The following is a 12,793-nucleotide window of genomic DNA, read 5'->3' on the forward strand; positions in this document are numbered from 1 at the left end:
GCTTTTCAATTTGCATGTGAATGTGCAGGGACTGCAGACTCTGCGAATGATTTGAATAATTTTTGATGACAGGTTCTACCCACCTCCATTTTAACTAATCATTTGGCACCTCATTATAATGGACCCGTTAGCCAAAACTAGTTTCTTCTGTTATTCAATGATGTCATGGACTGTAGACTGTTGGCAATTTTCCGGTTGTCCTATCTAAATTCAGGAGTTCGATATTCTTAGAGATTATGCTTTGTTGCAAATTTCAATAAAGCAGCAATCCATGTTCCGTCCATTATCTACATGAGATTGGTCACTTTTTTTCTTTGAAATGGAAATATTCAGTTTTTTATCGATGACTATCGGTGATTCACCTATAGTACGGAGTTTATGCTTATCTTTGTTATCAATAAATTTCTCTCTAAAATTAAACTGATACTTTGAAGCGTCGGAACATTTGTTCATCCAATAGAATGATGGCAAACTTCTATTTGATTCCATCCATATGTTATAACGTATAATGCGTTTAGATTGTGGCTTTATTTTTAGAAGTTTTTTCCTATAATAGGCTCGTTTGTCTAGTTGATGACCGACTCGGAAAAATATTTCTCACACCGCAGAGTGGGTGGTAGTCATTTTTTTTCAAAAATTAGTTTTTCAGGTTCTTACTATATTAAGTAAGTGGGGATCTCACTTTGAATTTGTCCCGATTCTGATGTTGATTCAAAAGGGCAAAAATCAAGGCTTGTACAGACAGAGTAGAATCTCCAGTTGTTCTTCGGTTAGTACTTAAAATGCAGTGGATTGGCGCCAGGCTTGGTGCAAAACGGAATCTGCCCGATTTCTTATTGCAATGGAAATTTGGCCTCAAGTTGCCTTCTAGTTTTTCTTTGGCTGCAATGACATATTTCCTCGAATTTATGCTGAAACAAAAGTTGTTGTTTGTTGAAATGTGTGTAGTTTGAAGTTTCCTACAATTTAGTAGCTTATCAATGTTTGTAAGTGATTTCTGTAAAATATATTGAAGAGTTTCAATGTTGCCAATTTATAAAGGAATTTTCAATATCAATTGTAGTTCTGTTAGGAAATGTTGGATGAGTATGAAATTTCTTGCGTATTTTGTATGTAAAAAGCAAACGAAAAGTTATCATGGAAGACGATGTTATTATTTCATTATTTTGCTTTCATTTTTATGTGAAAATTCTGACTAAATCTCGCGTTGTTGAACATGAAGTACTGTGATCAGGAGCAAATGAAAATCTGATAGGTCAAGACTTGTATATTATGGAGAGTTCTATGAGATCTTCCAAATGAATTTGGCTTTTTAATAACTTATTTCAGTTTAAATAGTTGTTGATAGTGTTTGCGTAAACGATGTCTAGTGGAATCTACAATAGTAGTAGTTACAGTATTGAAAACGAAATTAACACGACTTACAATTATATAAAAAGTCAATGGTTTGAAATTAGAGGAGGAACCCTGGGGATTACAGGTATTTACAAAGTTTCAACAACACTGATAACTCAAAATATTTTATATCAAACGAACAAGCGATCCCGATGGCAATATTACTTTTGGTTATGTCTGATAATCGAGAATTACGCGAAAACATTAGATTTACCAAAATTAAGAGCAAATTTGATTAAGAATGAAATGGACATATGAAAGAAGACATGCATTTTTGATATGTTATTGAGAAGGAACATAAAGTCCTCGGAAGGAAAGTTGCAACCATACAATAATGGAACAAAGAGTTAGATGGCGCATATTCCTTGTGAAACAAACGCTGTAGACATTGTATAAAATAAAATATGGAACTATTGGACAAATATATAGCCCAGTCGAAAAAATAAATTGATTTTGAATGCGGTACTGTTTGATGTCGCATAAGTATTTGAAGGGTTTGACACACTGGGTTCGTATGCTTTTCAATAATAAATCTTGGAATCGTACCTTGAATGCATAATGATTTCACTTCGAGTGAATCTAAAATGAATTCTGGAGGACTTCAATGTAAGCCGTTTGGTGCTCTATTCTACATAGTAGAACTACTAACAGAATCTATCTTTGCTGACGATACGTTAACTTCAAGCATATTATATTACCCATTTGTACCTACGGGGCTTCACCTAGAGGTCTGTGCCTACCTATCAAATTAGAAATTCAATAAAGGGTTCGGTCTAAAATGTCACCTATGCATGCTGGTATGTTAAAAACACCTATATTTACCAAGATCTGGAAATTTCAATCATGAAGGAGGAGATACTAAAACTGAAAAGCACATATCATAAAATTTGGAGCCCACCCAAAGTATTTAGCGGAAGATCTCATCCCCGAAATTCCCTTTCGGAGAGGAGACCTTCTGTTGTTAAATTAGGGGAACTTTTCGTTTTAAAATTTGATAAAAATACTTTTTTAATTAACAAAACCTGAATTTAGAGCGCTTTATTAAGTTCTGTAAATAAAAATAAAAAATTCAAAACCGTTTTCTCCTTTACTAATTGTTATATATATATGCAGATGCATATATGTTTGAATTAAACCCAAGCGACAAGTAGTTGCCCAAAATATGCATATTTGCAGGCGTTAATAACATTTATGGACAAAATTCCTTTTGTATGTCATTATGAATATCATGGGGTAAGATTGTTCCTATTGTCCGCTGTAGAGGGCGTTTAGTAAGTGGTACGTTTTAAAGGATGGGGCACTTTTCTGACTGCCTATAAAAGATGCATTGAAAATTCAGAAGGGATTCTATTCATGAGACTGGAAAGTAGACTATAAATCTCTAAAATCCCATATTTTTATGTTCTTATAGTTTTATAGATATTTCTCTGAAAAATTCGGAAAATTGTCTTTTTTGGGTCAATTCTTCGCGTATACAAAAAGCGGAAAGAGACATTGTTTAAACTTTGGATTTATGATTCATTCCAGGTTTGGAGAAAAACTTTGTTTAGTTTAAAAAAACACAATTTTGAGAAAAATGTTTTTAAGGTTCTATTTCTTTTTACTATAATCGGTCATTCCTGATGAATATGGGGGTTCTCGATCTTTGTCAACTACAAATAGTGGTTAGTTTTTACCTTCGGAATTTGACGTCCTCACTCGCTGGTCCTCCTGCTTATTTGCGCCAATTTTCTCCGACCAAGCTGTTGCAGTTGGGAAAATTTTGGTTCTCATTAGGTCCATTATTGTCAGATATGTTTTTGATCATTCATTGAATGCGCAAGCTGCAATCCGGGATGCTATTTCCAACAACATCTTTGTCCGGTAATGGTTACTTCAACTGTCTTTAAAATTAGCACCCATTTGAGGCATACTTTCCAACGTATTTAATGCAATTTTTAACTAATTTTCTATAAAATCGAGCACGAGCTTCTACATGAATGTTACACGACAACGGTTGACCCCTGTAAAATTCATAATTGTACAAGGTCTATACAATGTCAGAAGAGATAGCTACCCTTTTGGGCTCCGTTTCGGGCAGAAATTGATTTTTATTCATGAGTAGGTATCATTAAAAAAAAGGTATAACATTTTTTCGTTGGGAATTTCTTGATAAAATCTTAGGAGGAAGAAAAGAAAGAAAAAATCGATTTCTTAAATTCTTTTAAACAGAAAGTCCCCTTAAAACTTGATATTGCTTAAATTGTTAGCGCTATAAGGAAATTATCATATCAACGGAAGAAGGATTGTATCAGTTATAGTCGCGGGTGCTATATTCTACCTAAGAAAGGTAAAAATAAAGTAAAAGGTCAACGAAGTGCAATGGGTGAGCGCTGATACGAAATTTGTGGCAAATTTCGAGTTTGTCCATTACAGCAATAAAAACATCACATTGTTTTTTTCCTGTTCACTCCTTGGTGGAGTAGACGCCATCCGCACAGTCAACTTGTACTTCAGTTTCACTATCTTCTATCATCACACTTAATGCTGCAACATGAGCACAGACATCCATGGCAACTGGGATGCCAACTTAGAGTAGTGAGATTGGGAGGCTGACACTCTATCCCCTCAACCATCGCGATGTCAAACATCAGAATGGAGACGTGAAAATGTTTATGCTTGCACCCTTTACATCCTGAACTAACCATTCCAATTGATCAGCAGTAAATACAGAGGTGACCTCAAAGCACAGTCCGTGGCGTCAATTTTTGAAGAATGGTCATAAATAGTATTGTATATTATCACAGATATTCGCCTAAAGGATTAACCACAAAATCCAAAAGTAATCCGAAAGTAGATTAAGCTATAACTAATGAGATTAGCTCCACTGGAAATAAATCAAATGACGGTTTCGCAATAGCACAATTCCGATTAGAACGTTATGTGAATAACAAAAAGAATACTTCGTTCATAGTCAAACAACGTTAAAAGTGGCAATTTAGACGAGTTCGACCACTTGGACGAATAATCGGTTCACAATATTGAACAATGCGGCTGAGGCCTTCCAACTTTAAAACCCTTCGCACCGCTAGTGGTTTAATTCAAATAGTGATTGATTGCTTCCATCCTAACCCGAACAGATACATATTTAGTGAATACCGAAGAAATTCGATGTTTGGTTGTTTAAGCGGGATTCGCTGTTAAACCACTCTTTAACACCAGAAACCAAAACAACACTCCTTAACCCGCAGAATAACAGTCTAAGTGAAAAGTTTCAGGACAATGTATCAATTGCTAGGATTTTCTGTATACAAGAAGCTCTTGTAGCTTACCTGGTGAACACCTTGCTTGCGGGGATTCACATTCGTTTCAACCTAATCAAACACAGCAAGTGTGGAGAGGATCGTTCCATTTGTTTCAAAATATATCCAAAACATGAAAGAGTCCGGAAACAAACTTCATCGACCAAAAAAGTTAGATTGAACGATTCCAATAGGCAAACTCAAAGCATTCAAGTCATGATAATAGCTTTAACGAATTGGATGATCGAATCTATGACAACAATTGAACCGTAACTAAACGATTCCACTATCCCATAAATGAAAAGGATCAATATTTGTCACTGGAATTCGAACGGCCTTAGCCAATATAAACCAGAAATTCAACAATTCGTTACTAGTACCATGACAGCGAACAATATTTCCAAAATACCGAGGCACATGGAGATACTGGAGGTCTTCTTGAATACCGCATCAAGCACTACGCTTTAGAGGATATGGGTAGAAATTACGTGCAAGCCGCATTGGCCTGCATAGAAATCTAAAGAGAAAAACACACAATAGAGCACGGGTGCTAAGTCTTATTTACTGCACCAATGGATAGTGGATGATGTCATAAATTATTTGCAAACTCGGATCCGTCGAAGTCATCTGAGCATTCACTGTGTAAAGTCTCCAAAAATCAAAACGCCTTAGGGTAATATAACCCCCTGTCCGATTGTTGAATGTAGGTGGGGCAAGGAACAGCGCTTTCCTTCCGTTAAAACCAATGAAATGAAGTGAAGTGTTCAAATCTTCATAAACTTCAATCTGATCGTTTCCTTGCTGATGTTAGAGATACCAAAATTCAGGAAAAAATATTTGGCAAAATTAGAAACCCATACTACACTAGTTAAAAATCTTTAAAACAACCCGTCGTGTAGTAGTTCATAAAGAAATATCGCCCTCTCTCCATTGGCTTCCTGGATCTAGAGAGGGTTTTAACTGGCGTGCCACACAAACTCATCTGCTATTCACTACGATAGCAGTGCCAGAGAAACTCATCCATTGGGTTGAACTTCTCCACTGAGACTCAAAGAGGAGAATTTGAAGTGTGGAAGGTACACTAAACCTGCTTCAAGTTTTCATATCTTCACAAATCTTCACAAATCTTCGTTTCAATTATGAACATTGGACATGTGGGACATCCAATATTTAGCGCGTTACACGCAAAGTTTGCAAGAATCCGAAACGAAACTGGAGACTAGGCGTGGGTTTATGAGTACGGCATGCAATCCAGACATTAAGCGAATGAATGGCGTGCTGCGAATGAAGCGAGTTCGAAAAAAACGCGCACTTGACAGTTGAAAAAGAAGATTACACCGGTGTTGTGAATTTCACGAATTTTTGTTAGAAAGCCAGGCAGTGAAAAAGGAGTATTTGTTGGGGGTAAAGCAATTCGTGAAAAAAAACTTAGTGGATATTACATCAAGATAATGTATAGTCACACAATACTGAATATCATCCAAAAGCCAACGAATTTATCTCATTTGCCTCCCTACAATTTCGTTCTGTTGAATTATGTCAAAAACCTCTATAGGGAATGAGTTCCAGTTTGTCTCTGATGGACATAACAAACAACGAGTAGAAAAAATGTTTCAAGGATTGGATGAAACGCAGATATAAGTGCCTTACAGATAGCAGATTATTTTGAAGTGAACAATGGTTTTGATGTATTATTTTGCATTTTAAATTTCCTGAATAAATTCCGGGAACTTTTTGATAAAGGTAGAGTTTCCTCTTTCTTCACCCACAATATTTTTTGTTGTTTTTTCCATTTTGATTCCAAATGAGACTACGCTTCTTTTTCATTATTATTACAATAAGGAAATAAGGATTATATGTAGGTAAAAAATCATTTGTTCAAAATAAAAAAATATTCACATTCAAAAATCATTTGTTCAAATTTCAACACATCAGTGATTTACAGTCACATCAATACATTGTATAACTCCTGAAGTAGTGTGATACAAAGAAAGATTTCCAGAAGATCGAAATAAGCAAGAACTTTTGCACTCTTCCAACATTTATTTTTTATCCATGCTCCTGCTTTATATAACTTAATAAGAATATTTTACGGGTTAGGAACTAACGGCTACCAATATATTCTGGACAAAGTGTTTAGTCCCTCAAGTATTCTTTTCTGGGAATAGATCATATGCCTAATCTGTCTCTAATTTTATGTTAATAGCAGTAACTCTTTGCTAACATTCAGTTTGTTGTGTGAATTTATGTGTTTATTCTAGTCATTGGTAATTAGATGATTTTTCAAGAAATATTTCTGTTTCTAATACTTTGTAATAATTTAAACTAATATCTCTGATACACCTTTTTTAGAATTAGAACTTGGAACACAAGGTATTATTGAGATGGATGCCTGTCAAACTATTATATACAACCCCACCTGCTTGGAAAAAAATGAACGGTAAGTTGCAAGTTATATTGGTAGAAATGAAATGCACACTCTTGAAAATGTAACAAAAGTAACACTTGTAAGTAATTTCTTCGCTAATATGACAGGGTCATGTATTTCGTGACACAGTGTGAGGCAAGAAATGAGTTTTTAGATGTGGTTAGCACACAAAAACACAAAATGTTGGAAGGTAAATGTTTATATGTGTTTTTTCCGTTTTCTGCTTACTGTAAGGTTTTCTTAAAGTTTATAACGAATTAATTGTAGATTTTGGTAGTGTATAATTTAGTGGTTTTGCGCTAGATTGTATTATTTAGAAAGAGGAAGTAGAATGGAATCGACGGGAAGGTGGGTTAGCGTTGTAATACGAATTCGATTTCCTTACGACTTTCTGGGATTTGCCCCGAGGGTTTTGAATATTTCCACGGCCTTTCTCGTACCTTCTGATTTAGCTCACTAAGAACTTTAAGACTTTAACTGTTATCAGACGAATAGCTGAAATGGAGGGTTCAATTTGCCTCCAGTCTTTTTCGATCGAGTTGTTTCCTCTGGAAGGAGTGTATGAATCCGAAATATTTTCTACAAAATCATTGACTCCCTATGGTACCACGAACCTTTTTAGACAATAATTAAATTTTGTTAAGAAATTTTTCCTGTGTGTGCTTAGTTTTCCAGTATATACTCATTTCATATCTCACAATTACAATGTGAGACAATTCTCAAAGCATGCAACAAGTTTTACCATGAATTAATTCTATCTATCTTTACCTCTTCTACTTTCTAGAAAACAACGCAAGATATTTGCATTCGATCACTGCTTTTATTCCTCTGACCCGGATGCCGAACATTTTGCAACACAAGAAAATGTTTTTAATTCGATTGGACGAGATATATTGGAAAATGCATTCCAGGGCTACAATGCCTGCATATTTGCATACGGGCAGACAGGTAATTAGGACTGATCGCGGCTAAAAGCAGTATCAAAATTTGAATCTTTGTTTTGCTATTTTTCATAGGATCCGGTAAATCATATACAATGATGGGCACGCAAGAAAGCAAAGGCATAATTCCACGTTTGTGTGATGAGCTATTTGCATTGATTACCACGAGAGAGACATCAAGTTTACTCTGTAAAGTTGAGGTCTCGTACATGGAAATTTACAACGAGAAAGTACACGATCTCCTAGACCCAAAGCCTAACAAACATTCTTTAAAAGTTCGAGAGCACAACGTTTTGGGACCATATGTTGATGGTCTTTCACAACTGGCAGTCACCTGTTATGAAGTGAGCAAATGTTAACAGATCTAAATAGAATTATATAAATGCCATCTTTGCTTGCAGGATGTCGACAAGTTGATGACTGAAGGCAACAAGTCACGAACAGTGGCTGCAACAAACATGAATGCCGAATCATCACGTTCTCATGCAGTTTTTTCCTTAATTTTAACACAAACCCTAACAGACGAACAAAGTGGTGTAACAGGCGAAAAAGTGGCACGTATCTCTCTTGTCGATTTGGCAGGAAGTGAGCGTGCAATAAAAACGGGTACTGTAGGTGATCGACTGAAAGAAGGCTCTAATATTAACAAATCCTTAACAACGCTTGGACTAGTCATTTCGAAACTTGCCGATCAGTCGAGTGGAAAAAATCGGAACGATAAATTCGTTCCATATCGTGATTCCGTACTGACATGGTTACTAAAGGATAATTTAGGTGGTAATTCGAAAACAGTGATGCTTGCCACAATTTCGCCGTCGGCAGATAATTATGAAGAAACTTTATCCACTCTGCGCTATGCGGACCGAGCGAAGAGAATTGTCAACCATGCCGTTGTCAATGAAGATCCAAATGCAAGGATTATCCGCGAGCTTCGTCTGGAAGTGGAGAATTTGCGAAATATGTTAAAACATGCCACGGTAAGTTCTCTCTTCCTCTTCCTAGGCATTCTCAGAACTGATTTTGATTTCATTCAATTACAGGAGTCATACTCTGGCGATACACAACGTTTTGATATACATGACAAACTGACAGAGAGTGAAAAATTGATGAAGCAGATATCACAAACGTGGGAGGAGAAACTCGAAAAAACTGAACAAATACAAAGCGAACGACAACAAGCTTTGGAGAAGATGGGAATCAGTATCCAAGCGAGTGGTATCAAAGTCGAAAAAGACAAATATTATTTAGTTAATTTAAACGCCGATCCGTCCCTAAACGAGTTATTAGTTTACTACTTAAAAGTATGTTCAATTTCACAGGGTTCAATAAAGTGCTAACTACTGACTGTCTTTACAGGATCGAACATTAGTCGGTGGTCAAAATGTAGAGGAAGAGCCAGACATTCAATTGTTCGGTCTAGGAATCCAACCAAAGCATTGCTACATCACAATTGAAGGTGGAGACCTTTATATGGAACCGTTGCCCAATGCCCGTTGTTTTATAAACGGTTCACCAATTCAAGATAAAACCATTCTGAATCATGGTGATCGTATATTGTGGGGCAATCATCACTTTTTTCGTGTGAATTGCCCTAAAAGCACAAATAACTTTAATCTAAGTTCAGAGCCACAAACTCCTGCCCCTCAGATTGACTATAATTTTGCACGTGATGAAATTATGCAAAATGAACTCAGCAATGATCCAATACAAGCGGCTATATCCAAACTGGAGCGTCAACACGAGGAAGATAAACAAGTTGCTTTGGAGAGACAAAGACAGGTAAGGCTAAATTTATTATTACAGTGCGACCGGGAAATTCGTGATTTCATGTTCATGTATTCTTTAGGAGGCATTTTCGTTGAAGCTTTGGTTGTTTACATTTTCGCGTAAATATATCGCGCACGAAATTTACTTTAGAATTAATCCTCATCTCTAAATTTCTTTGTAAACAAGGCCAAGCAGCTGATAAAATTCTCTTGTTGTACTGATATCCGAATCCAAATGGAAAACTATTGAATGAGTAATACCGACATTGGCATTTTTCAAGTGTATTTTTCTCTAAGGCAGTTAAAGGTAGACACGTTCTTATCATTAGATCGTAATCTAATCGTGTTAGCTAATATGTAATATTTGTTTCATGATTGGTAAATTGAAAGTAAACCTACAATTTGTCCATTTAAGAGTTGCCGATTATCTGAATTAGAAAAAAATTAGCATGTTTGAGGATAATGTAGATTTGGAATTTCCATTATGTTATATTTTTGTGTATCTTTTAGAAAAGTATCTGTAAGATATCTTTAAGTTTTCAAGTAGTTGTAGCAGGTCTATTCAGTATGAGACTACTATAGAGATGAGAGCAACATAATCGACAAGCCACTCACAAATATTAGATGGGTGACTCTCTTCAACCTGTCTTTCTTGTGCCCCTGTGTGTGAGAAAATGAGTTATATTTTTATGAAATACAAATACGCATTTGTATCTCCAGCATTCTAAGCTTATCTGATAAATGGAATTTTGTTCTAAATTTATAGATTGTAGGGCAGCTTGTGCTACGCAAACGTCACTTTTGATTTTGTTTTCATATTAAGGTTTTATCGTGTTTTCAGTCCAACTCCGCTTGTCTCCCTCTCCAAATTCAGAGCAATTTAGCCAAGGTTGCTGACTCGGTGTAAAATTAAGCGGATGTCCCGAGCATATTCAATGACTTCGAGGAAAGATATGATCTATTGAAGCTTTCGATGCCATTCCCTGCGCCGATTACTCCAGATGCAATCTTTTTGGCATTATCGCGAGCTTTCTCGATGTTGTTGAAGAGCGGTGAAGCAGAGTTGTGAATTCCTTACATTGCTCCACAATGATTTGCAGACTGTTAATATGGTCAGCCCAGAAGAATGTAGAGCGGAAATGTTTTGCTCTATTTCGATCAGCCTTTCGTGGTGTTCTTTGATGCGATCGAGGATAATTTTACCTATCGTCTCTTCAACGATAGGGTGCATGCACATATCATTCCAATTGCTGGACTCAATACAAGTACCTCTAATCTAAACCCTCTCATTCTCTTGACAAGATTCACAAGAAAGTAGAAGTGGCAAATCTACAGAGACTGCAGGGAATGCACGGAAAAAATCTGTGTTGAGACCATTAACCCCAGCTTTTGTTTGAAGCAGCAAGCAACATTCGTGTGTTATGTTGACTAGTCATTTCACCTATAAGAGATGAAACTTCATTGGATATTCTACAGTTGAGAATTAGAATTTTAGGATTTTTCCACTTTTAAAGTTGCTCACGACTTGCAAGTATTATCGTGATACGGTTGAAGAGTTGAAGTCATTATTATTTTCAGCAGCTTCTACCCCTCTGACCGGCGGAATGATGAATTCTGTTTTGTGACGGGACGCGATAAGCTTAGACTTATCAGTTTTGTTGAAATTCCCAAGTCAAGCAGTAATTTGTACAGTACATTTCAATCGATACCGTCATATGCTGGGCTGCTTGAAGTCAACGAATATTTGATGGATGTTGAAATACCAGTATTTTTGTAGCGCTTGCTTGAGTGAAAATAGCTGGTCACTTTTCGATATTCTAGTCCAAAAAGCTCCTGGTATTCACCAGTTGTCTTTCTAGTACTTTTGTGAAGATTTTATAGGACCTATAAAGTACATAGTAAGGTGCATCTGTAGTTTTCGCATGTCAACTTGTCACTTTTTGTGGATATCATACTTTCTGATGACTTTCGCGAAATTTGTTCTTGGTTCAAATGGAGAAAACCTAATTATGGATAGCTTCCATGGTCCATGATTTGATGAGATCAGCGGAGTTGTTATCTATGCCCGGTGCCTTGTTCATTTTTGGGCATTTGATTGCAGACTCTATTTCTTCCAGTCTTGAAGGTTTAATGCTCGATAATGATTCTTATCCGTGCTGGCAATTGAGTTGTATGCGAGGGGTTGCAGAGTCCTTTGAAATAAAATGCCCATCCCAGACGTGTTTCAGTTTTGCCCCAATGAGTGTCCCGCTTTGGTTTTCATAAAGGGTGGTCCTGGATTTATATCTACAACTCAGACTCTTCGCTATTTTGTAGGCTTACCTGGCGTTCTTATTCACAATATTATTGTCAATTTTCTTTAATTCCTCACGAAAGTGTTTTCGTTTCTTTTGCCTTAACAGTTTATTGCTCATCGGAGATTTTCGTAATTTTTGCTCTTTGTTCTTATGTTTCGCTTTATATGCTGTCTGTACGCTTGGTTTTTCTTGTCAAGCGCTTCCTATCATTCATCTTCAAACCAATCATTTCTTCGCTGCCGAGATTCATTCATTTTTCCCCCGTTTTTTTAATAGCGCATTTTAGGTCATACCAGGTATCTTCTATAGGCTTACCCGTGAAAATCTGAATAATAGAACCTAATCATTTTTCCAGTTTTGCTCTATATCCTTCCACTATTAAACCATTTTTTAGTTTTCCAAGCTTAAATTTTCGAAGCGGTTTTAGTCCGCGGATCTTTGAAATTCGACACCGGCAGACGCTTTTTACCATGTAGTGGACGGAATCACGATTTGAACTCACGGCGAGTATGCCGGGTGGCCATTTTTTGGTGGTGAGAACTTGTTCTATCTGGTTGAGGGTGTTGTCATCTGGCGACATCAATGTCCTTTTGTGAATGCCTTTGAGTGTGAAGCGTGTCGATTTTATGATTAAATTTCTACTACTTGCATAGTAAATGACCGTTGTTATTTGATGTATCATGAA

General features: G+C 36.4%; 1 protein-coding gene across 7 annotated transcripts in view; it reads left to right on the forward strand.

The window, feature by feature from the left end:
* The window catches only part of LOC119661105 (kinesin-like protein KIF13B), a 44,880-nt gene that overhangs the window by 11,433 nt on the left and 20,654 nt on the right, over window positions 1–12,793 (forward strand). For 6 of the 7 annotated variants that reach the window (XM_038070294.1, XM_038070296.1, XM_038070300.1 and 3 more), the window contains exons 2-7: window positions 7,029–7,116; window positions 7,889–8,052; window positions 8,121–8,389; window positions 8,447–9,022; window positions 9,086–9,346; window positions 9,402–9,824. In XM_038070294.1, the coding sequence (XP_037926222.1) occupies window positions 7,029–7,116; window positions 7,889–8,052; window positions 8,121–8,389; window positions 8,447–9,022; window positions 9,086–9,346; window positions 9,402–9,824 (1,781 nt within the window). The remainder of the gene's footprint in view (window positions 1–7,028; window positions 7,117–7,888; window positions 8,053–8,120; window positions 8,390–8,446; window positions 9,023–9,085; window positions 9,347–9,401; window positions 9,825–12,793) is intronic. The other variant, XM_038070298.1, reaches the window with a different exon arrangement.

This window comes from Hermetia illucens, chromosome 1 (genome assembly GCF_905115235.1).
Source record: "Hermetia illucens chromosome 1, iHerIll2.2.curated.20191125, whole genome shotgun sequence".
Lineage (NCBI taxonomy): Eukaryota > Metazoa > Arthropoda > Insecta > Diptera > Stratiomyidae > Hermetia > Hermetia illucens.